Here is a 26,460-nt window from a genome sequence, read left to right on the forward strand (position 1 = left end):
TCCACTTATCAAGTGCCCACACAATTGCTAAGGCTTCTAACTCCGTTACTGTATTGTTGGCTTCTGCTGGTTTAAGAGTCCGACTGGAATATGAAATCACCGTGATATTACTTGAGTCGGAACGTTGGAATAGTATTGCAGCTATAACTTGGTTAGAGCTATCTGTCTGGGTCTCGAGAACCAGGTTTGGATCGGGATAATTTAATATAGTATGTTTCAAGAACAGTTTCTTTAGATCTGAGAAGGAGCTGTTTTGTGCCTCCTACCACTTCCATGGTTCTCCCTTCTGGAGGAGATGATACAGCGGACGCGCTATGATAGAAAAGCTTGAGACAAACCGTGACACGTAACTTACTAGTCCTAGAAAACTACGTAAGCCATGTAATGAGTTGGGAGCAGGAGAATTATTCATAGCCGCAGTCTTGTCTGGATCGATTGTGATACCGGTAGCCCCAATCATGTGCCCCAGAAATCGTACTGTTTCACGGAAAAATTGAGACTTAGTTACACTCACTTTAAAACCTGCCTCTCTCAATCTAACGAACAAACACCCTAGGTGGACTAGATGTTGTTTGAAGGTGTCCGAATGACCTAATAAGTCATCTACATACGTTTTCACGAATGCTTATATCTCCGGGCCTAGGATCAAATCCATTGCTCTCGAGAAGCTAGCTACCGCTGTGTTCAGCCCAAATGGTAACGTTGGAAACATACGTCTTTGAATTGTTCATGAACCCGGTATACTTCCGGTGTTCTGGAGCTACCGGGATTTGCCAATAAGATAAAGTAAGGTCTATGGATGAAAATTATCTTGAACCATCAAATCTTTGCAAGAGTGTTTGAGTTGTTATAACGCATTGAAGAATTTATGAATCGATCTTCCGATTGTAGAATATTGAATGCTGTTCCGATGTCAATACTAGATCCCATCAGATGCTGGACGTTTCGGGGGAAATGCTTGAATAGATGCTGAATCAGTTCTCTCTCAGCTGGAGGGGGAGTTAAAAATCTTGCTTTGGCAACGATTCCAAAAAAATTTTAAGCCATCCTTGATCCTTTCTTCTGAATATAGGATCCCCGAACAATATCTTCGGAAACTTGACGTTGTGTTGTTGATCCCCAGTATTGGTCTCGAAAATGATATTCAAAAGATTCATAGCTTTGAAAAAAATACTCAAATCCTCTGGCCCACACTCTGGCCTGGTCCCGTAATGTTGGCTACGTAACCTTCTTGTGTCTGGCTATGCGGAATTCCGGTCCCATACACGCTATTACCCGGCCAAATAGATGACATCTGCTGGGGTAACGGGTTTCCGGTGGCCCACCATTCCACTGCACTCGGTGTGGTGTATATGGAATGCCAACTCCAAAAAAATGTGGAGGGTAACCTTGAAAATTTCTTGGATTCCGGAACCGGAGATCGAGAACCAGGATAGCCGAAATCGGTTTGCCTAGTGATAATGGCTATCGATTTGTATAGTTTTGAGACCAGTTTGGAAAATTTGTTGTGGTGTTTGTTTCACCGGTTTAAGTGATGGTGTACAATATTTAACACACTTAACCCTATAGCTCCGGAACCAGAAGTCGTACCTGGATGAAATTTGATAGGATTGTATGGGGTTGTATGACCTTCCATTTTCCATTCCCAGGTTTGTGAAAATTGGATGAACGGTCTCTGAGAAAATTGATTGAACGTTTTTAGTTAATTTTGCACATTTTACTTCGTAGCTCAAGAACTGGAAGTCGGATCCAGATGAAATTCAGTAGTAACCTACTTACAATCTAACAATTCATTCAAATTTATCACAATTTTTTCCATCGGGCGTGTTGCTCCGCTTATATTTCAAAGTTTATGGGAAAAATAAGAGATTTTTTATGTTTTACTACATATTCTACTTTCTACTAGAATTTGTTCATAATTGTGTGAAAAATTTGTGATTGAATATTAGTTTTACGTTTCGTCTTTGACTCATCAGTGCAGAGCAGTTCAAATTGAACTGCTTAGTGTTAAACTCAGCAGTTCAATTTGAACCGCTAAGCAGACGTAAAGTTTCTGCTACTTACAGAACACTTTTTGTTTTGCAACGGAGTGCAATGTCTTTTCTGACGTGCCGAACGAAAACGTGTTTTCGACTATTTCTGGCCGATGCAGGTATGGTCATTTAGGGGTTAGCCAAATTTTGTGCTAGGGCACATAACCGTGATTGAACTTAATCAGGCATGAAACTTTCACATTTATTTTTCTTCAATTAAAAAATAGCAATATTTCCTTAGAAAGTGCATCATATAAAAAAAGGAATAAAACGTCGTAATCAACCTCTTACCAAGGCAAAACAGACATCCAAGCTAGTACAAACTTTTTTGGAAAGCTGTGTAAAGCATACAAGTGAAAATACGCTAAAAATTACTGTTGCGTACGATTTTGCATACATGAATTACTATTGTATGCATGATCAATGGCAACAGCCCATAAGCGATTGCTGGTCTACTCGAAGCGCCTCTTTAGGCAAACTGCTACTTATTGATCACTTTGTCAAACAACCGTTACATTTCTTACACACATTGAAAACACTACATACATTAATTAGCAAGCATCAAGATGCACATGCTTCACATATGTTATAGCATCATATTATCATTACGCATATTATAACTTTTTTATATCAAATTGATATATAAACAAGTTGTGAACCAATTGTGAATAATTTTAAATATTCAATCCGTTGACAAAAATAACCTTGCTCGAGAGCATGGTTTTTTATGGCTCGATAGTTATATTCCTACACTAATTCAGATCTCTTGTGAACACAAAACAAATTTAAAAACTCTAGTAAAATACCTTCTGCATAGCTGCCCTTTATATTGTCAATCAAACGAAATATACCCAAATAAAACCTGCTTTAATCCACCTAGTGGTCCATAATGATTTTCGTATATAACTCATGTTTTTATTAATATTACTAAGGGATTCTTCAAAAGAATTTTCTTTGAATGTTGACTAAGAACAAAAAAGAGTGTTTGGGCATACATTAGCATAACCATTTCAATTTCCAAGTTTTGATCCAGTAGGAATTCTTCTTATTTTGTATTTTCGTTCTAAATAATGGTATAAAATTTAAAACGCATTTCATCCTGTTGTTCCGGAACCGGAAGTAAGATTCAAACAAAGGTCAAAAGCAATATATTTTTATAGAGATTGACCCTTTTATTTAGGAAATCGACGAGTAGAATCACTGTTTTTAGAGCAAACGAAAAGTGCCGTTTTGAGCTTTCGACCGGTATTTCCGGTAATTACGAAACCAGGAGCTGAGAACCGGTATAGCTGAAATCGATTTGTTTGGCCAGCAACTAGCATAACTTATAAATTAAAACAGTTTCGAACCAAACTTAGAAGAATTTTCACGTTTTAAAGCTCTATATGACAGGTTGAAATCTCATACACACTACCCTGCATTTCCGAAACCAATTCTACATACTTACCTTACCTAACAGCTATAGACCTGGGGTGTCATTTGATGTATCAAGCATACGTCTGCATATAACTCGGTCCATGGCTGCTCGTCGCCAGCAACTCAAGGCACGGACTCATTGAGATCACCCTCCACTTGATCGATCCACCTTGCTCGCTGTGCTCCTGTTCTTCTTGTACCAGTCGGATTAGATTCAAGAACCATTTTCACTGGGCTGTCGTCCGACATCCTTATGACATGCCCAGCCCATTGTAGACGTCCGATTTTAGTTGTCCGTACGATAGGTGGTTCTCCTAGCAGCTGTTGCAATTCGTAATTCATACGTCGTCTCCACGTTCCGTCTTCCATCTGCACTCCGCCATAGATGGTCTTCAGTACCTTTCTTTCGAAAACACTGAGGGCGTGTTGGTCCTCTGCCAACATAGTCCAGGTCTCGTGGCCATAGAGAACAACCGGTCTAATGAGCGTTTTGTAGATGATCAATTTCGTGCGTTGGCGTTCTTTTCTCAATCGGAGGGTTTTTCTGAGTCCAAAGTACGCACGATTCCCTGCCAAAATACGTCTATGAATTTCTCTGCTGGTGTCAATATCGGCGGTCACCAGTGAGCCCAAATACACGAACTCGTCAACCGCACCGATATCGTCACCGTCTCTAAATATTCGTGGTGGGAGGCGTAGTGTTTCTTCTCTAGAGCCTCTTCCTCTCATGTTATTTGTTTTTGACGCATTTATGGCCAGTCCGATACGCCTAACTTCAGGTTTCAGTCCGATGTAGGTTTCTTCTCAAAGTTACGTGTCACAATATCAATATCGTCAGCGAAGACAAAAAGTTGTACGGACTTTCGGAAGATCGTGCCACTCGTGTCGATCCTCGCTCTTCGAATCACACCTTCCAGGGCAATATTGAACAAGATACAAGAAAGACCATTACCTTGACGTAGCCCTCTACGAGATTCGAAGGGACTCGAGAGCGTCCCAGATACTCGGACGTAGCACATCCATCGTTGCTTTGACCAATCGCGTCAGTTTATCCGGGAAACCGTATTCGTGCATTATCTGCCATAGCTGCTCTCGATCGATTGTGTCGTATGCCGCTTTGAAGTCAATGAATAGGTGATGCGTGGGTACGTTGTATTCACGACACTTCTGGAGTACAGCGAATATCTTATAATCTTATCGCGAATATGTGATCCGTAGTAGCGCGGGCTCCAGTAAATCCCGCTTGGTACGGCCCTACGAATTCCTTAGCTATTGGTGATAGACGACGGCAAAGGATTTGGGAGAGTACCTTGTAGGCGCCGTTCAGCAATGTGATTGCGCGGTAATTGCAACAGTCGAGCTTATCGCCCTTTTTGTAGACGGGACATACCACTCCATCCATCCATTCCTGCGGTAGAATCTCCTCCTCCCAAATCCTAGAAATCATCCAGTGCAGCGCTCTAGCCAGTGCCTCTCCTTCATGTTTGAGCAGCTCGCCTGGCAACTGGTCATTGCCCGGGGCTTTGTTGTTCCTCAGCTTGCCGATCTCCTCACTTATCTCCGACAGATCAGGGGCTGGGAATCTGTCGTCGGCTGAGCGTGCACCCAGATTGATTTCTATACCGTTCTCTGTATCTTGTGCTTCGCCATTCAGATGCTCGTCGTAATACTGCTTCCACCTGTCGATCACCTCACGTTCGTTCGTGAGAAGGTTACCACTGGTATCTCTGCACATTTCGGCCTGTGGCGTGTAGCCTCTACGTGAGCGGTTCACCTTCTCATAGAATTTCCGTCTGTTATTTGCGCGTTACAGCTGTTCCATCGCTTCGCGATCTTGGTCTTCCTGGTGGCGCTTTTTCTTCCGGAAAACCGTGTTCTGTCTGTTCCGCGCCTGTCTGTAACGTTCCTCGTTCGCTCTAGTGCGGTGTTGCAGCATCCTCGCCCTTGCTGCATTATTCTCTTCGACCAACTGCTGACATTCGACGTCAAACCAGTCATTTCCTCGATTCGATAACCTCGTACCTAGAATGGTAGCAGCAGTGCTACTCACGGTGGACCTTATGTTCCTCCAGCCGTCTTCAAGAGTCGCCGCGCCAAGCTGCTCTTCCGTTGGTAGAATAGCTCCAGTTGTTGCGCGTATTCCTCTGCAGTACGAATGCTACGTAGCTGCTCGATTGAGTCCCGGCGTTCCTGTGTGACGAGTATTGTGCACCGTCGATAGTTTTGAGCGCATACAAACCGCGACAAGGTAGTGGTCAGAATCAATATTGGCACTGCGGTAAGTGCGGACATTGATGACGTCGGAGAATAATCGCCCGTCGATGAGAACGTGGTCGATTTGATTTTCCGTATGTTGATCAGGTGATCTCCAGGTGGCTTTGTGGATATCTTTGAGGGGGAAGAAGGTGCTTCGAGCTACCATTCCTCGGGAGGCTGCAAAGTTTACGCATCGTTGATCGTTGTCGTTTGTTTCCGCGTGCAGGCTCTCCAGCCCGATCACGGTCCCGTACATTGCCTCCCGGCCTACCTGAGCATTCATGTCGCCGATGACGAGTTTTACATCCCGCCGTGGACAGCTGTCGTAGGTTTGTTATAGCTGCGCTTAGAATGCTTCCTTCTCGTCATCGGGTCTCGCCTCATGTGGGCAGTGCACGTTGATGATGTTGTAATTGAAGAAACGGCCCTTGATCTTCAATACGCACATTCTATCATTGCTTGGCTGCCACCCAATCACGCGCTGGCGCATCTTGCCCAACACTACAAATCCAGTTCCTAGAACGTTGGTTGTGCCACAGCTCTGGTAGAAGGTAGCCGCTCGATGCCCACTTTTCCACACCTTCTGTCCCGTCCAACAATCGTAGTCCTTAGTTCGTCGCGTAGGTCTTTGCCGATTATTCCGAGTCGTATTTCTTACTTGATTGTTCGTAACTTCCTTTTTCCGGGCGGCTTGTTAGGCCTCCACCAACCTCCTGTCTCGCCGGAGGGCCATCGTGTCAGGGATAGGAGTTACTGAACAAGAGGCTAAGAACCACATTGGGGCCTGAATTGCGCATTGTCCAGTCGTTTACCAAATAAAATTCTACATGAACTTACATAAAAATACTTTCTTTTTAAATCTGAGTTTTCAAAAATCGATATGGCCATTTCTGAGAAATTGAAGTGATTTCCGGTTTGGAGCACACGATCACTTTCCTGGTACTTCTGGAACCAGGAACGATGATTGGGTATATTTAAAATCAAAATCAATATTTGATCATCAACTAACCATACCTGCCTGATTGAAGAATTTGACGGCTATTTGGTTGTATTTGGTTAAATTTTTCCGTGTCAAGTATAAAAACACGCTCTTGAATTTGAAATTTTCATTTTGATTTTTTTTTTCGTCTTTGAATCCCACTGATGATTTGTGTTGAACTGCTAGTGTGACCTGACGGCTCAACATAAACCAGTAGACAAACATAAAGTTCATGCTACTTGCAAAACACTTGCGTAATGTCTAAACTGACGTCTCGGACGAAAAATATATTTGCACATTTTTTTTACATACACAGACATTTTGCGTACTCGACGAACTGAGTCGAATGGTATATAACACTCGGCCCTCCGGTCCTTAATTTAAGAGTCGGTTTTCACAGTGATTACATACGTAGCCCGCTACTTATATTTCGGGAACTGGTCACACTAATGTCAACAGCTAAAATCTAAAGTTTGGCATTTTTTAACATAAACGTACTCAGAACGTTTTGATGTGCAAGCGCTATTTGTGTTGTTTACAGTGAGTTTGGCTTCAATTTGGCTAAAAAATGGAAATTTGATGAGGAAGATTTCGTTGGATTATTTTTCACAACCTTCGACGTGGATTATCTCAACAAGAATGTGTCGATGAACTTAGTTCTTTGTATAGTGATGAAGCACCATCAAAATCCACTGTATATCGCAGGTATAGTGGTCGTAGTTCGGTCGCCGACGAATTTCGTGAAGGTCGTCCAAAATCAGTTGTTTTGCCAGAAACCATTGATGCTGTGCTTGAACTGATAATGCAAGATCGTCATGTGGCATACCGTGAGATAGAGGCATCCTTGGAGATTAGTTCCACACGCGTGCATTTAATATTGCATGAGCACTGCACAATTTGACAATCCTTCAAAAAGAGGCTCGAGTCGATTGGTGCAAGAAAATGTTAAAAAATACGATCGCGGTGCATCATCCGACGTATGTAAGATCGTAACAGGTGACGAATCATGGATATATTAGCTGGAAACAAAACAGCAATAGTAAATTCTCACATCTCCTTTCTGTACTAACTGTGTGGGTGTTCCAAGACGAGCCAAATCCAAACGCACACAAAGCACTTCGAAGCAAATGGTCGCCTGTTTCTTCGGAAGAACGGGTCATGGGGAAACTGTGCCGCTGGAGTAACGTAAGACGGTCAATTCTGCCTGAAGAAATTCGCAAAACGAAACGAATCATCCTCCATCATGACAATGCGAGCTCTCACACATCAGCTTAAACCAGTGCCTTTTCGACCAAAACGTCGAATTGATGGGTCATCCATCGTACAGACCTGACTTGGCACCCAATGATTTCTGTTTATTCTGTTTATTATACCATGTTTTTAAGTACCATCTTCACAGTGACAAAGATGCTTTTCTGATTGGTTCGAACCCATGCAAAAGAGTATCGATCATCATGGAGAATACTTTGAAAAACAATAAAGAAATTTTCATTTGAAAATAGTTGTTTTTATTCGCTATTCCCGAAATATAAATAGTAATATAGTAATGAGGAAGGCGAAAAACTTAATATATGATGAAATGAAGTAAGCCGTAGTAAGTAAGTAATTGCTGAGATTTGGACTACCGAGTACACAGTAATCGTCTCGGCAAAAGATAACATTGCCGAATCTCAGTCTCAAATTTGACAAACGTCAGTTATTACCGAAATTTTCAGCAAAAAGTTTACTGTCTGTTCGGCATAATCTTTACCGAATGTTTGGCAAAATACTTCAACAAGTGAAAGTAAACAAAGAATTCAAAATATTATGCAAAACGTTTGAATTTATTTTGTTGAACGATAGTTCTGAAAAAAATCGCAAACCTGATGTTTTTTCATCATTTAGACCCTACTCTCCTTAAAGCCGATTGTCGAATAAGTTGGTTGACATACCGTTCTTCGATATATCCTATAATGACTTCCCTACTGTGAAAGCAGGATCTAGACAGAGCTTTCTATAAATATTCAAAAAAAATTATGGTTATTAAACTTACTGGATAGTTCGTAAATTCTCACATCTCCTTTCTGTACTAATTCCATCTTTTCTAGTGGCCATCGGAAATTATACTCCGAAATACAAACGAAAATTTAAAATGTAAATGATAGTTCTCTAACCGAATTTGGTAAAAGCTTACACATATTTAGAAATTTCGGCAGACGCATTTGCTGAGTTTGGGATAATTGTTAATCACCGATGTGTAGTTTTATGAAAATTTAACTACTTCATAGAAAACATTCATTGAGATCTCATTGATCTACTTTTTGGTTCTACATTTAATGCACATAAATATGAGAAAGAAGTTTGAACAATCTAATTGAACGAACTCAAGACGAACCATTGTTACATCACGGTAAAATGCGTCAGAATTATTTCATTGCATCATCATTCCGTTTTATCAAAATACAAAGGTGATTTACCCGAATTGATATGCATCAATATTTGAAAACTTTGTCCTATGGCGTTCTTAAATATCAATTCTATGAAGAGATTTATGTGTATTTATGTTGACTGGAGAACTGATTTCTCCAGACATACCGCCATTCATTGATAACTGTTGATGTCATGGTATCATCTTGCGAACTTGCGCACAAGAAACGATAACTTCGGAAGGATTTTATCGATTTCGAAAAGCTTTTTCATGTATTGTGCTTATTGATCCTTTGCGATTTCAATGAAGTTAGTCTTCTTCACTCTGTGAAATAAAATAGGTTTTCTCAATACTATTTACCTCTACAGCCCCGTTCGTGCAGAAAATCGTTTCAAATCCGTAATACAAAAATCGCTCAAGTGAAGCAAAATCACATTATTAGATTTAACTGAGAAAACACGAGCAGCTTTTTTCTGTGAAATACCTACAACCTTGTGTTATGTCATTGAGGATCATATTTGTAGTTACAGTAGCTGTTGTGTAGTGCAAATGACAATGATGCTAGTGTAGTGAAAAATAGTGGGTGAAGTGAAAAGTACGAGATATCAAATTTTCCAACCCAAAACCGTGTTTAAAAATATTCTGTGGCAAGTGATTATTGATTGAGTCCATTAGAAATGCAGCCGTTTTCTAATAATGACTACGGTGGGAATGATTATGGAAATTACGAACAGCAGCAAATTCCGATGCAACCGCAAGGTGGCGCCAGGCCAATGGTTGACCCTGAGGCAATGGGGGAAGTTGATCCCACGCTGTACGTATTCGTCGCAACAGTGTTAGAAAAGAATATTGATTCAATTAATTTCTCACTCTGTTCTGTTCTTTCAAATAGTTACCCTCAGGCAAAGGAATCAACACATAAAATAAGAGGAAAATCAGATATTCTAGAAATGCTATGTGGTTCCGTAGACCAAGAATTGTTACCAGTAAAAACCTTCTACTTCTTCTTCTATGCTGCCTTTGGTTCACTTTTTCCACTAATGGGAGTTTATTTCAAACAAATGGGAATGAATCCAGGTCAATGTGGTCTACTTATTGGAACCAGACCGTTTGTGGAATTCTTATCTGCCCCATTCTGGGGTAGCTACGCTGATCGGTAAGTATATATCAAGTAATCGAAACTAAAAATCCAATTTTAAATGTCTGGAAACCTTCTTCGATACAAATTTAACAAATCCCATACATTGCTCGCTTTATATCGAACACTTTACAACAGAAGTCTAGTGTAAATATATGTTGACACAGAATTGTAGTAGGTTTCCTACAAATTTGACATAAAACTACTAGTAAGAAATACTATCAAAATTCTTCACTGCAATTTTTTGAGTAGCCAATCATTATTTTTGATTTTCGCTAATTAATGCGTGTATAGAGATATTTTACCTATAGTCATCTCATAAGACGAGTCACCATATTCGTGTGAACAATATACAATATTTATGAAATAACGAAGCGAAAATTCGAAACGAACGAACCTTTTCCATTTTAACTTGCATTAACTGTACAAATGTACAAATTTTAACTTGCATTAACTGTACAAATTTGGGATGAACGGTGGAGCTGATATGACTAATGGTCCTCTAACCCTATTTATTCAATTATAGGGTGCTGCAGTAAGTCCAAGCGCAATTTGCAAGTAGCAATACGAGCCTTGGTTTCGAGAAATTAAATTTTTATTTCATTATTCTATTCTCTACTAAACTCTACTACAGTTAGAAGTGACATTTCTCAGATTCATTTATTTGTACGACAATGAGCGATTGATCTTACGCTGCTCATTAGCTTTAACACAGTCTGTTTGCTATCGGTTTTGGATACTTTTTGACAGTTTTTTTTTTAATGTTCTAATGGAATTCGCTGGGATTCTCGGACGTAAACATTTGCGGACATCATATTTGTTGTCACAAATGGGTTCAAAAACTCATTCACAAATTATTGGTTGATCCATTAACATTTTACCTATTTTTCTGTTAAAATCAACTTATCGGTATCTTCAATACTTTCTCCTAAATGGACCGTGTAGAACTGGTCGGCTGGAAGCGTCTAAGAACCAAATTTCATTTCTATTTCAAATGACGCCTTAATAATGGTTGCATGATAGACACAATCAAACAAGTCGGGTGATGATGGTGGCAATGAAGTTAAAATAATGTTACGAATTCACATCTCATCATACTAAAATAAGTTCCGACGTAGCTTTTCGGTAACCTAACTCTTACGACATGTTAGCATTGACTGTTTTTGGTCGTCAACTGGTCACCGCAACAAAATTTGACAGTGAAAATGTGTCACACTACAAGATGATTTCATATCGTTTAACGTGTTCGTTGTGATTCAACAAAGGAAAACGTTTTTCCGGATAATAATATTAAATCAATAAGTAGGGAAAATTTTCTTCATTTAAAAGCATTGTTTATAGTTGAGCCTGTGCTAATACAAAGAACACCAGTAATTCTGAAGAATTTTTGACGGTATTTGCGCGAAACAAATTTTGTTTTTTGAAAAATATCTTCTCTCTACCAGAGAGAATTTTGATGCTTTGTCACGACAGTGCATGGTTAGAAAAAATTATGAAAATGGCAGCCATTATAATCACATCATCAACAAATTGTAACTTGGCACAAACGTATATTTTTTGTTTCTATGTGACTGATGTGTACTCTACGTATCAAATCAAATATTCATTACCGACAATTTGTTTGGGAACCCTCGGTGAGTCGCACAAGCTCCGCCTCTTACGCTTTTCAGGTTATATAGCAGTTATCATGCACGTTGCTACGTCTTCAACTTATTCTATGAATTTGTTTCATATAGGTTACAGTCATGGAGGTGTAATACGTGTGATACTTGGGATGTCCTTCCATGTTAACCAACTGACTCTGTGAGATATTAGGAATAGTGCATGATCTCCCTGCACATATCCGAAGAATTGTGGACTCCATGTCACAGTTAGACTGATTAATTGAAGACATAACTGGTTTTCTCAGAGCGATGACTTCATATTATATGAATTCCAGTGCAGCTGAAACCATTAACAGTAAATTCATTTATATTTATTTGCTCTCATACAATACTTAGTTGTTTAAAGTGTTCCTTCATCATGCTACCAAGCGAAGTGTGATATCTTAAATCATCTTTCTTATCTCTCTTGATCACTGATGATTACGGATCGTTTGTTGGTTCTGCAAAGAAACAAACTTTTGGTAAGGCTTGTTGAGATGGCTACGTATTCCACTCAAGTATCGGAGTTACAAATGAGGGATGATGTAAATATTACATCTTCATCCTACGAGTTTTTGGTTCTTCATACATGGTTGAAGCTGTGTATGTGGAGCTAAAATTTAAGGATATTCTATCGATTCTCACCAATTGTGGTAAGGAGCAATAATCAGAGGAGTTCATCGTTCTTCCTGGATTACATGACTACCTTCTGTTTCTACCCTAAAATGTTTTAGCAGATTGATTAGAATCCCTTATGGAGTGACGAATTTACTTCTGTTCATACATATTGCGCATCGTTCTGCATTATTCCTGGAATTCAGAAGAGTATCGCTTTTATAAAATTTCTGAATCCTCTCGATATTTCGTGGCTTTATTAAATGTGCATTTTGGCACCTGCAGATCATTCAGCATCCTTTTGGATGCAGAACGATTTATTTCTTTTGTATTTTGTGTTGTTCCCACTTCCCATTTTTTTAATTTTTATATGAAGAAGGTTCAAATATCTGAAAATATTTCCTGGATACTTTTCATTGGTGGATTGGAAAGATGGAGAGTGTGGTAGAAAAGTGTAAGACGAGCAATAAAGGGTTGGTTTGACCATTTAAAAAAAAACAGAAGTTTTTAACGACTTAGTCGATTTTCTTTATGTTTTGGATATGTTTTGCAAGAATGCTTAAATTTTTCAGAAAAAATAAAAACATATAACAAAGTTTGATTTTTGTGTTTAAAAACGCTAATTGTATAAGTTTTTTACAGTTTTCACGGTTGTGGATAGAATTTCTCGAATTTTGAAAAAGACAGTTTTTCAAAAAATCAAAAATATACATTTTTTTATCCACACTAACATAGAAATTGTCACCCTAATGGCAAAATGAAAAAACACGGGTATTCTAATTTATAAATATGATTGATTTTTCCAAACTATTCCACCTCACACGTAATTCTATGTAAAGGGCAGTTCATAAAATTAAATATTTGTTTACCATTATAATTCGTGAATTTTTAGGTGCAAAAAAGGAAAAATGCTACTAATAGCCTCACTTGCTGCGTGGATTATTTTCACCTTGCCGCTAGGTTTTATTCAGCCCCCGGCAACCAGTTGCATCGAGCGAAAAAATGCAACTGATTTTGAGCTGCGCACTCCACAAGTTCCCCGAATATTGAAACGATCCATTGATCAGAGCATGCTCGAAGAAATATCTTTCGCCAAGTATACTGAATCCGGTACTCAGTTCGAGAGGTATTAAAATGAAATAATTATTAAGATATTGATTTTTCTAGCTCATTTATTTTTGGCAGAGTTGAACGTGCGGCAAGACCGTTAGCAGCAGCTGGACAATCCCCACTTGGGGTTAGTTATGCTAACAACTTTAATGAGAGATTGCATAGCGATTGGGTTTCGCCTCTTTTCTCCTCTATTGTATACAGAACCGCGGTATTCCAAGACTTATTATTCTAATGACAAGGACATGATTTAAAAAACTAATATTTTCAGGATATTCAAAAAGCATTTTTTCTGCTTTTGCTGCTTGTCATAATCGGTGAATTCTTCAGCGCTCCAGCGATTACATTAGCTGACTCTGCTGTGATAACCATTCTTGGTGAGGACGCCGATCGTTACGGCCATCAACGAATGTTTGGATCACTTGGATGGGGATTAGCAATGTTCTTCGTAGGAATAGCATTGGATCATTCGACAGCCTTCCCAGATCATCCATGTGGACCCGAGAAACAGGAGAAAAATTACTCGATCTGCTTCGCAACATTTTCAGTGTTGATGGGGGCTGCACTCATCTCAGCTACTCAAATCACTTTCAAATATGACTACTCAGTAAGTTCACATATGCTCAATAATTTTCTATATGAATAACGTAAACTTCCAGGAGCCTCAAGCACCTCAGGAACAAAAAGTTTCCCAGGAACCAACTCACGAGGAAAGAATGCAACACCAGCTAGCAGAACAGCTTCAACTTCCTGCATTGGCCGCTTCTGCTGGAGGCATGGGTTGTGCGGCTCCTGTTCCACAAGCTCTGGGAGCTAAGGTAATTGTTACTAAAAATTATACCTTATCAATTTTGCTAATTTTTAATATTTTAGACAGAGATATTCGCACAGACCACGCGAGAAATTCCTGAGTGGGTCACAGTATTAAAACAATTCAAGGATCTGAAATGTGCGTCGTTCCTTTTTGTGGCATGGTTCATGGGATTCGGCATCGGGTTAATCTTTACTTTTCTCTTCTGGCATCTTCAAGACTATGGCGGATCTCCAACATTGTTTGGCGTAGCATCGGTCATCAATCATATTTCAGAGATATTCGCCTACTTTTTCAGTTTTCGATTGATTACTCAAATTGGACACGTCAAGGTAAATATTTGTTTACTAGATGTGGTTTATACAAGGGTGGATGTAAGACGATTGACGATATCTCAGCCGTTATATTAATAATAACATACATTCATTAGACACTTTCTCATGCCTGATATTTAATTTGACATGTCGTCTGTTTGTTTGGAATGACACTGATTGCGAATATTCATTTCAAACAAACAGCTGTCGTCACTCTTCTTACATCCACTCTAGTTCAAATAACCTCTGCTACAACTGAACCATGAAAGCGGGAACTTAATACCTTATCTTACATTACATTAGAGTGCCTATAACCAGAGTGACGATGTCTCATCCGTAATGTTGGCAACAAACCAAAAAGTTTAATCCGCAATGTTGGCAGTTTCGTTAGCTTTCTATTGTATTCGACAGGTCGTTTGCTCGTTTGGAACCAAGCTGCATTCCAAACGAACAGTTGTCGTCACTCTGGTTATAGTCACTCTACATTACATCAAGTAACTATTTACTGCACATTCACTATTATTGAAATTAAAATGTCAATCACAGACCTGTTCATCACAGGCCTATCATGTCACCAAGTCGATCAAAGTATTGAACATCACGCACAACTCCACTCCATGTTCCTAAATAATATTGTACTATTACATTGAATTTAAACATTTTCGTGTATAGCCACTTTCAAGACAAAAATTTTAGCCATTCAATATTATGTGCAGCGATTTCTATGTAATAACACAATACTGTTGATACCTTTTTAAGCATTGTATTGTACGAAAAGATGAATAATTTATCCGATTTGTATACATTATTCAGCCAAGCTTGCGTAAAATACATAATACGTTGTTTCATAGTTAGAAAAAATGGCTTGTCAGCTATATGCCTAAAAAAAAGATAACAAATATTTTGTTGGGTGCTCAATTCGTCTAAATTTTCATCAAATCGGTTGGAAGTTACATAAAGGATGTTACAATTTATTTTGCTCGGTATGTACACCTCCAGACACCCAGTAATCTCTTAACTTTTCGGTCTATTTTTTAGCCCCGTAAATGAGCATTTCACGCGTTTTTTTTGGGAACGGTCAATAAGCAACCTGTCAACTTCCACTTTCGAAAGAAATTGCAAGCGAGCTATGAAAGATAGAGTATTAAATTTAACACCAGACGAAAAAGAAAACTTTTTTCTGCCGTTTAACATATTATGACTTACTCTCAGCGAGTGCCGAGTAATTCGAAATTACTCTTCAAAGTGAATGTTGAAGGATGGTTTATTGATCATCAAAAAATAAAAAAGGCGTGATTTTTACGTAAATCAATTTAATGCTTTTACCCGTATATTAACGCAGCTAGGTTGGGCAAATTTCGAAGAACATACGAGATTCAACTTCCAATCGATAGGAATTACATTATGTGAATTATGAAAAGTTATTTTAATGCTTAATTAAAACGAATTTTCCCATTTCTTTAGAAAAAAGCGAAACGAAAGTATTTGATATTATTTTAGTATTACTTTCATTTTATTCAATATACATTAAATATATTGCATAATTTTTTACAGGTACTGTGTCTAGGACTTGTGGGAAATATTTTACGATTTTTATATATTTCTTATCTTAAAAACCCATGGTGGGTCCTTCCATTCGAATTCATGCAAGGTGAAACTTTAAAACATTTCATAGTATCATCACATTAACTATTTATTTCTTGTAGGAATAACACATGCTGCTGTATGGGCTGCTTGTTGCTCGTACATCGCCCACAATACTCCGCAACATTTAAGATCATCAGCTCAGGGTAAATCTTGAAATCGTGTCACTATCATATTATTACCTCAAATTCTTCTTGAAGGTGTCCTTCAAGGGCTGCACCACGGGCTTGGAAGGGGTTGTGGTGCCGTTATTGGTGGAATGTTTGTCAACTACTTTGGAACAACCGCTACCTTCCGCGGCTATGGAGTCATTTGCATTCTAGTTCTAGCCGCGTTTGTGTTCATTAATTTCTATAGAAAAGAGCAAGGTTTTATTTCAGAAATTCCAGCCACAGAAGATCCACATCAGGTACTAAAGAATTGCGATTGAGATAACAGAATATAGGTACTTTTAACTTTTACTTTTCTTCTCAGGTCGCTGAGGAAACGGCTCATCTTGCTCCACACGGTGTTCCAAGTAACCCTATACCCAGAGCATTATCTAGTACGCGGTTAAACGAAATCGGCAATCAAAACGCCGACAATGGCTACGGTACTTACCAAACTACAGGTGGCGCTCTTGATGTTCCTGGCGGTGTGCCACATAATCCATTCGCTGCTCCCCAAAATGTTAGTCTAGGTGGAAATCAGTATTAAATGATACATGAATACATCGTTTAAGTCACTTGGTAGGATAGGTCTACATGTAACACGTCATTTCAGCAACAAACACGCATACATACATACCAAAAATCCATATTAACATAAATATTGATTTTACTGTGTCCTCATTATAATTTAAATTGAAGTGTGTAATGATGTACCGAGTAAATACAGGAATCTGAACAAACCTGTATTCCGATAAATTGTTGGAGAACTACGATTGGTCGTTCATCGAGTGAAATATCAATTTATATAAACCATCTTACAAGTACTTTAATATCTATATAGTGACGCTTATAATTTCATATCTAAAATTAAAAAAAACGTGTTTAAATACGATATGTACGACTTGATCATTACAAATCGTTTTCAAGGCAGTTTCATTCAAACTGAACTGCCATTGTCATCTAGCAGTTCAATTTAAACCGTTCAGCAGGCGCAAAGTTTACACTACTCATGTAACACTTTCAGAATATTGCACCAAGGTGCAATATCCTTTCTGATAACCCGGACGTAAATTTCGCAAATCGCTGAATTCAATTTCTAGACAGAAAATTAAAAATGAGTTTACTCTGGTTATTTTAAATTAAACTTAATTGCATCATTTTTTAACCTTGATTGTAAACGTCAATAAACAAATAAATTGAGCACCAAGAAATGCGACCATCTAGCAAAACTGTTATCGTTACTCTATGAATATTAATATATATCAATCCTGTTTCTCTAGTAAATCGTCTCTAAAACTCATTGGATTTCTAGTCAGGTAAACGTTTCTATTATTACGCGATTCATTAAATTATTATTTTGTTTTCTCGCAACAATAAAAAGTTGGTGTCAAAGACTGTACAGAACAGTCATCAAGTTGATTATATTTCTTAGTACTACTAATTCTTATTAAGTCTGTATGCACGGAACATTCTTTTCACTTGCACAACGAAGTCTGTCGTCCCCGCGAAAGTTTAATTCAGGTATTAATTCTATACAACTTTTACTGCAACACCAAAAGTTGATGCCAGAGTATTCTTTAATAAACATCCTTGTTAAAATGCAATGCAAGTAATAGCTTTATTGAAAATCATATCGCATATCAGTTTTCAACTACAAATTTTAAAATAAGAGCGTTCAAGTATTTAAATTGAATGATAGAATTTACTATTTACCATATTTACAACACGTTTTTCATGGTCGCAAATAGGAGAATTTATAGACAGCGGAAGCTATACTAATCCTCTCTACCTTCGGAGCCAATGCTTGTGAATAAAATTATAAAATGCAGAACAATCATGAGTTCCAGATTTCGAATAAGTCCTAACAGTTATAATTATCCATCTGAATATGCTCTTGTTAACTCATTCAATGTGACCGTCGATGTTGTCTCGAATGTTCAAAATACCACCAATGAATTATGTGTGCCGTTGTCATCTTTTGTTGTAACCATATTTGACTGATAGAGACGAAAAGAGAGGTTTTAAGTACCATGAACTAGCTATATTCAGTAGCAAATAATCGCAGCATGTTACCAATAAATCGAAAGTATAAATGTTAAAACTACTCGTGAAATAATATTAATGAATAGTGAGATAGTGAAGAACTAATAGATAAAAAATAATATTATCTGAAATTGTACAGCACTGATATTATAAAAAGTTATATAGTTTTCGACTGTATAAAATGCACTTCTAAAATGTACTAATATGAAATAAAGACGAATGTCAATAAAACGATACATACGAACGAAACAAAAAAGTTCAATTACCGTGATTCTACTCATAACGCACTAGAACTGCACACCGTCGACACATTTCACCAATTCTTGGTTATTTTTTCAAAAGGGCGTATAAGCAAGTGACAGTTTCTCTTTGTTTACTTTCTCTTCTATTAATTACCAAGCGGTTACCACGTTTATCACTCAACTCTTTGCATTAAATGATACCCGAAACTTTCGACTTTCAAACAGAATAGTGATATCAAAGAAAATATTTTTAATTACATCACAATAATCGAAAGAGAGAGTGATTGAAGAGAAACCGTCACTTGCTCATACGCCCTAATGAAAAATCAACCGAGAATTGAGAACAGCGCTTGCAGTATGATTATAGGCCCAAACCGTATTAGACTGCAAACAGAGTGGACGCGAGAAGCTGAGTCGAACTTGGTGCTGATCAAACTGAATATGTCAAAAACGGGAATGATACTATAAACAAATCAAAGGAACCCTGCCAGAATACAAACGCGAAATCTGCTTTCACTCTGACTTCCTTTGATTTCATACATATATAGACGCGTTTGTTTGGCTGTGAAGTAGCACACTTGCTAAGGGGCTGTCCATAAAAGACGTCACGCTTTTTTTTGACGATCTTTGACTCCCCGTCCTCCCTTTGTCACAAATTGTCACAGAAGCAAAGACCCCCCCATTTAACATTTAAATCATCTGTTTTATTCCTGCTAGGGGTTCACAGATATATTATTGTTTTAGGTAAAGAATAATATTTCCTTAGCGTAGCGCATACAGGGCTGAGAAAATAAAGACCAAAACCTCATCAAAACGAGATCACTGCCGGAGAATCTTTTCATGATCAGTTGATCAGTGAATTTTAAATCACATCGATCAATATCGGTACTGATCTTCCGTCACACAATGGGTAGTGATTTTGAGCTAAAATTATTCTTGATTTATGTAAGTTCAATTATTGGATGATTCGATAAGCTTTGATATTGGTGGAGGAAAATCACATATCATCGAGATAAGACATGACATGATCTACGTCTGAAATCGTTGATCCCCCGCCCTTTTTCAAATGGAGTACAATTGAATAATCTGCATCAGAATCAGATAAGAGAAATTCTTATGATATACTATTATCAATGCTAGAAAAACAAATTACTGAAAAATTGTCAGTGCATAACTTAAGTTAAACCGTTTGAAGGCATCTTTTTCTTTTTTACTCATTGTTATTTGAGTAAACGAAGAAGAATGCGATTTCCAATTCAATAATCTGATTTTATTACGGCAGATTAAAAAACTCCTAGAAAGTACAAACTCTTAAAGGAAAGTTCAATTATGTTTCTATTAATGATACGTACGTTTAGTAATCTCCGTTTCAAATAACAATAATTCACTATATTTGCTCCCATTCAGAGGGAAAACGGATTTGGAGCGGAGTAAGCTCTCGAAATAGCACGAAAATGTGGTCAGCAACCTAACCTCGAAATATTCAGTTATAATTAAGCTAAATAATGCATTTTACTCTTACCGAAAGGTAGACGATCAGCTATAACAATATATCGTTCTAGTAACTCTTCCGGTTAGGCAACCTACCAATTATTTGAATTAAATCAAATTTGCTCACACGAGCGTTCTGTAAACGTTCCTACCATCTACTTTTGTTCCTTGCATTCTTCTAATGTCATTGTTTCCAGTCGTTGCTCTAGTTAGACCACAATCTCGGTGTTGTCGCGAAGTATGCTTTCCAAGACGCATATAACTCGAGGTAGCGCTATCAACACTCCCTCCCGGAGTAGGGCGAAGGGTAACCGGAGCCTTACTATTATGAACGCCTACATCGAGCACAGCTAGTTTAACTGCTGGTCGTTCGAGTATACCGCCAGTCGTTTGAATCGATGCCCATCTTACCTGTCCGTCTTTGGAATGACTTACATCGACTACTCTTCCTTTAGGCCATGTATTTCTTGGAGCCTGAGGGTCGACAATCACGACTAGATCATCCACTGCTATAGGCTTCACCGGATTAAACCACTTAGTTCGTCTCGTTAAAGTGGGCAAATAGTCACTGAGCCAGCGACGCCAAAATATGTTGGCCAGCGTCTGGGACATTTGCCAGTTCCTCCTCAAGACCAGACCGCTGTCGTTGAAGTCGGCAAGGGGCTTCATTCCGTCAGATGACCCCAACAAGAAATGATTTGGTGTTAGGACGGATGCCATCTCGTCGTCCACTGGAACGTGTGTAAGAGGTCTCGAATTTACGGTGTTCTCTATTTCCGCTAAAGCGTTCCTTAACACTTCGTCATTAGGTAATCGTGCGAGTCTCATTTGCTGCAGATTTTTTTTTACTGTGTAAATCATTCTCTCCCACGCACCTCCCATATGCGGACTGGCGGGGGGGATAAACTTCCACGCCGTTTGGGGGGAGACAATTCCTTCAATAAGCTTATTTCGATCCATTTTCTCTAATTCACTTGAGAGCTCCTTTGAGGCTCCTCGAAAGTTAGTCCCTTGGTCACTGTAAATTGTTATTGGCACCCCTCGTCTAGCCATAAAACATCTCAGTGCCATAATACATGAATCTGTGCTCAAAGAATGAGCCAGCTCTATATGGATAGCACGAACGGTAAGGCACGTTATTAACACTCCCCACCTTTTTTCAGTTCGGCGTCCGACAGATGTCAACATTGGACCAAAATAATCTACGCCGACATAAGAAAACGGTCTAGTAAAGGTTGCTAGTCTGGCTTCCGGTAGGTCGCCCATTGAAGGGGGTCTTGGAATGGCACTATCAATTTTGCAGCGCTGACAATTTCCACGTAATTTGCGATATATTGCGCGTAGTCGCGGAATATAATAAATGAGACGTAGTTTATTCAGAGCTGTTTCGTGATTACGGTGAAGGAGACTACAATGGTAATGTTGCGCGATAATACGTGTGATAACGTGATCAGGTGGTAGGATAATCGGATTTCTGGATTGCAAGTCAGTGTGTAAACATCTGTTTATGCGCCCGTGAATTCTCATGACCTTATTATCATCCATGTAAGGTGACTCTCTAAATAGCTTACTAGTTTTAGGAAGTTGTATCTGCGGTTTCAAAGAGGTATTCAGTAGTGTGTACTCATCCGGATAAGCAGTCATCTGAGCTTGGCGATATAGATAGTTTTGTGCCCGTTCCAGTTCCGCTTGCTGCAGTGGCTGATACGAGCGCTGTTTTCTGGACACCATCTTTCCGGTTCCTAGTGCCTTAAATACATCGATTGCTCGTAATACAAATGCTGTTGTTCGGTATAGACGCACCCAACTGGAGAAATTTTCGATTATAATTATCGGTTCTGGGGTTTTACAGTGAAGCATGAGATGCAAACGTAGTTCCTCACTAGTAGTTCCTAGGTCGAAGGGCATTTTCGGCCACTCTGCAGCTGGTCGATATAGAAATTTGGGACCCTTGAACCATCTGCTGTTCGTCGAAATGTCTGGTTCACGATGACACTTAGTTCCGTCGTCGGCCACGTTATGTTTTGTAGGCACCCACCGCCATTCATTAACGTCTGTAGCCTCGAGGATCTCACTGATACGAAATGCGACAAACTGATTATAACGACGATGATCCGAGTGAAGCCAGCATAGCAAGTTTCGCGAGTCAGTCCAAAAAAACCTTTTTGATATATTCATAGTAAGCGATTTATGCATACTTGCGGCCCATCTGACTCCCAGTACCGCTGATTGTAATTCTGATTTGGGGATCGATAAAAATTTCAAAGGTGCTACCCTTGTTTTGGCACCAATTAATGAGCACTCCACGATGTCTGCTTCTTCAAAACGCAGGAAAACTGTTGCCGCAAACCCGGACTCACTGGCGTCGACGAATGTGTGTAATTGAATATTCGTTGAGGATGATAGTACTATACGTGATCTGAAACATCGAGGGACTTGGACTTCCTGTACTAAAGGTAAGATCTTTATCCATGTAAGCCACTTTCGGTACGAGTTCTCGTCGATTGGATCATCCCATCCGGTGCGGGATCTCCACACCTCCTGCATCAGTACCTTCAAGTAGATAAGAACGTGTCCAATCAAACCAAGGGGGTCATATACTCTCATTAAGGTTCGTAGAGCTTCACGTTTCGTTGGTGGTCGTACGCCCATTAGTAACTCAGAATCGTGTTGGGTCGAGAGCCGATAAGTGAAGGTGTCTGATGTGGTGCACCAGTACATTCCTAGTACCTTTTCAGTTGCAGTTTCGGAACCTAATCGAAGGCTTTTCTGCTCGGTAACTCCTTCTCGCAGAGCATCAAGCACTCGTGATGAATTCGAGATCCAATTTCTTATCTCAAAACCGCCTTTATCATGGATCCATTTCACGTCTCGCGCGAGTTGTATAGCTTCGTCTTCTGTCTCGAGACTTGTGAGCATGTCATCTACATAGTGACGTCGGACGATAGCGTCAACGGCTACAGGGTATTGCTGTTCATACTGCATCGCATTAAGATTTTTTACATGTTGCGCACTGCTGGGCGAACAGCATGCGCCGAATGTCATGACTCGCAAGACAAACACACTCGGTTCGATATCTTTCTTATCGGCCCGCCACAAGAAACGCTGACAGTGCTGGTCTACATCGCGAATTAGAACTTGGTGATACATCTCACGTATGTCACCGGTAATGCCAACTCGAAATTCGCGAAACTTGTTCAGAACCGTAAAAAGAGGTGTCAGTAGATCCGGTCCGGTTAATAATACTGAGTTCAGGGAGACTCCGTGAGCCTTTGCAGCCGCGTCCCACACGAGGCGAACTTTATTTGGTTTGTTGGGATTCATCACGGGGAAGATCGGTAAATACCACGATCGGGGCCGATGCGCGCTAAGCTCTTCGGGTGATAGCTTTCTAATGTATTGTTTTTGTAGATAGTCTTGAAATTTTTCATCTAGCACGGATGCCAGCTCCTCATCTTTCGTGAGACGTTGTTGCAAACATTTCCACCGTCTCATAGCCATCGCCTGACTGTCCGGGAGTCTTACGTTATCGTATTTCCACAATAACCCCACTTCGTATTGTCCATCTATACGTCGCGTTGTTTTATTCAGGATGTCTTGAGCCCTTCGTTCTGCTGATGGTAACAAACATGTGGCAGGTTTCACCACTCCCATACTATCCAAGGAGAAGTACTCCTTCATAGAATTATGGAGGTCTTCGTCTGTCTTACAATCACATTGACGAACTCGAGTTGAGTGGTGATTAACGAATTGATACGTCGAGGGATTTTGGTTGCTGCTTCCGTAAACTGTCCACCCTAACCTTGTCTTAACGGCTACTGGTTCATTTATGGCACCTTCTCGTCCCTTAAGGGCGTATCCGAGGCTAGCGTGATCAAGCCCAATTAGTATGCGGGGAACGGCATGGTAATAGGTGCCTATCGGTAGTCCTTGAAGATGCGTAAATTTTTTATTCAACTCCTCCATTATTAGCGTTTGGTGTGGTAGCTGTAACTCTTTGACAGTCCGAACACATGAAAGCCGATATTTCCTTTGATTATTGTTTGTAGCAGCTATGCTCAAATCGACCATTCGCGAGCTTTCCTCAACGCGCCGTGTGCCTCCCGTCCATTTCAAGCAAAGCGGCTTTTGTTGTCCAGTAAGCTGCAGCTGGTGTGCAAGACTATCCTCTATAAGAGTTAACTCCGACCCGTCGTCTAAAAACGCATACGTCTGAATTTCAACGCTTGGGCCATCCCAAGTAGCAATCCGCAACTAGTTCTGATGCGACTAAGTCCAAACTATGTTGCAACAAGAGCACGAATATGTTTTTTATGTTATACTGACTAAAACAAGGTGACAGCAATGTTTCTTCATAACCTAACCAGTTACGAAATAGTTATTTAGGTTTCAAATCACCACATCTTTTTGTCATATTGAATTAATAATAAATTATAAGCTATCGTAACTTAATCCAAACATATCTTTAATCGCAACTTTATTACTAGCTACTAGTTTAAAATAAGTTTATTAGACTCCAATATTGGCAACCCGTAACTAGTTCTGATACCACTTAGCCCAACTATGTTGCAACAAGAACACGAACATGTTTTTTTATGTTATGGTTAAAACAAGGTGACGGCAGTGTTTCTTTATAACATAAACATTGAACTAGCTATCATTAGTAAGTTATCGTTACTTGATTCTAACATATCTTTAATCACAATTTTAGTTTTAGCTACAAGTTGAAAAAAGGTTGCGAAACCATTATAAATACGTAAGCGTATATGTAAATCGTTACTATGTGAATTGATGTAGTAATAACTTAGAGATTATGAGATTATAACATAAAATTCTTCATTGATTCAGATAGTTATCGGTAGGTTTTCCCAACGTTATGATAACGAAAATGCAAACAAAACAACCTTTGTTGGCTTGAATATGGCGAATACAATATGGAGTCTCAAGAAGTGTATGAAACGTAAATAAAACCAGGAGATTACTTTTTTCCAAACTACTTTTTGCCGAAAATAGTGAAAGGCAGAATAATCATTTTTGTTCTATGCACTGTCATAAATACGAAGAAAATAATATAGGGATTGAGCATCGATTGTGATAATATTATAACTCTCATGATATATGAATTTAAAATGATAAGAAAGCACTCTAATTTGAGCATTCTGAACATAGCGTTATTTTGTTGTTTATTTTTCATATCTTTATAAACAGATTCTGATTGAAGGCGCATGAAAAACAGTTAAGTAAAATTGAATTCCGCTCGACAGTTTTAAAATCGTTGTGAAATTTGTACCTTGTATCAAGTTTGTGATTTAAAGCACTCTCCTGCTTTTTTATTGAAGATAGAAAAGTATTCTGGATTCATTCAATGTTTATAATGTCGATGGTGACTAAGTTTCAACTAGTTTACTTGGAAACAAGTTATTTTCAAGTTATGAAAAGATAAGTTATTCTAGTATGGCATTACAACGTAACGACAACTTATTTTTAGCTGAATTAACAACTAGTAGAAACTGCGCTTTTTGAGTCATGCAAGTGGTTAGATGTTAGTAACAATCACTCAAATATCTGGTTGCAAACTAGTCACAAACAAGCTAGCGTAACAAAAATTGTTACTTGGGATACAGCGTCACCGGCACTATTCGAAAAAGTATCTCGTTAGACTGAGACTGGTGTAAGTGACAGTTTTGTTCAATTTGTATTTTCTTCGTCGTCGCTTGCTCTGAATTGTGAGTGACGCCTTTATTAGGTTTATGCAAGAACGGATGATGCATGTACTGACACCCGTCTGTACCGCATTCTTTTCGCTGACGGCATGTTCCACCGTGACGATGCAAGCACATTTTGCACAGCCTTCTGTCCTTTAGAATAGACCATTTTGTTTCGTAATTGAGACATTTAAACGTGTCACAATTCGCGAGAGATGAACAATTGTTATGGCAAAGAGTGCATTCTCCTGTGATGTCACTCTGCCATTGTTTGGAGTACGATCGCTGTTGCTGAGAGCGCGTAGGCGAAATATCAGAAGGCGGTTGGTTGTCAGCATGAACGTTAAGATATCGGTCCTCTTTCCTACCGAAACGAGGTTTACGCTGAGTAGGAGCTGTGGCCAAAACTGAACTAGCATCTTCTGCCATCGAGTACAACCATGAACTGTAGTCTGATAACTTAG

The 26,460-nt window shown here is 39.1% G+C and overlaps 2 protein-coding genes across 2 annotated transcripts; one reads left to right on the top strand and one right to left on the bottom strand.

The window, feature by feature from the left end:
* The first annotated feature begins 9,360 nt into the window (after window positions 1-9,360).
* Window positions 9,361-18,820, top strand: LOC131428097 (major facilitator superfamily domain-containing protein 6). Its single transcript, XM_058591760.1, has 11 exons — window positions 9,361-9,905; window positions 9,984-10,247; window positions 13,380-13,613; window positions 13,673-13,808; window positions 13,869-14,204; window positions 14,257-14,415; window positions 14,471-14,740; window positions 16,277-16,373; window positions 16,429-16,512; window positions 16,567-16,775; window positions 16,841-18,820. The coding sequence occupies exons 1-11, from the start codon at window positions 9,769-9,771 to the stop codon at window positions 17,060-17,062; spliced, it is 2,148 nt and encodes a 715-aa protein (XP_058447743.1). The 5' UTR covers window positions 9,361-9,768; the 3' UTR covers window positions 17,063-18,820.
* Window positions 18,821-20,414: 1,594 nt separating this feature from the next.
* Window positions 20,415-24,257, bottom strand: LOC131428812 (uncharacterized). Its single transcript, XM_058592852.1, has one exon. It carries the CDS (start codon window positions 24,255-24,257, stop codon window positions 20,415-20,417), a length of 3,843 nt encoding a protein of 1,280 aa, XP_058448835.1.
* Between the last annotated feature and the right edge of the window lie 2,203 nt (window positions 24,258-26,460).

Source organism: Malaya genurostris, chromosome 2 (assembly GCF_030247185.1).
Source record: "Malaya genurostris strain Urasoe2022 chromosome 2, Malgen_1.1, whole genome shotgun sequence".
In the NCBI taxonomy this organism is placed as follows: Eukaryota; Metazoa; Arthropoda; class Insecta; order Diptera; family Culicidae; genus Malaya; species Malaya genurostris.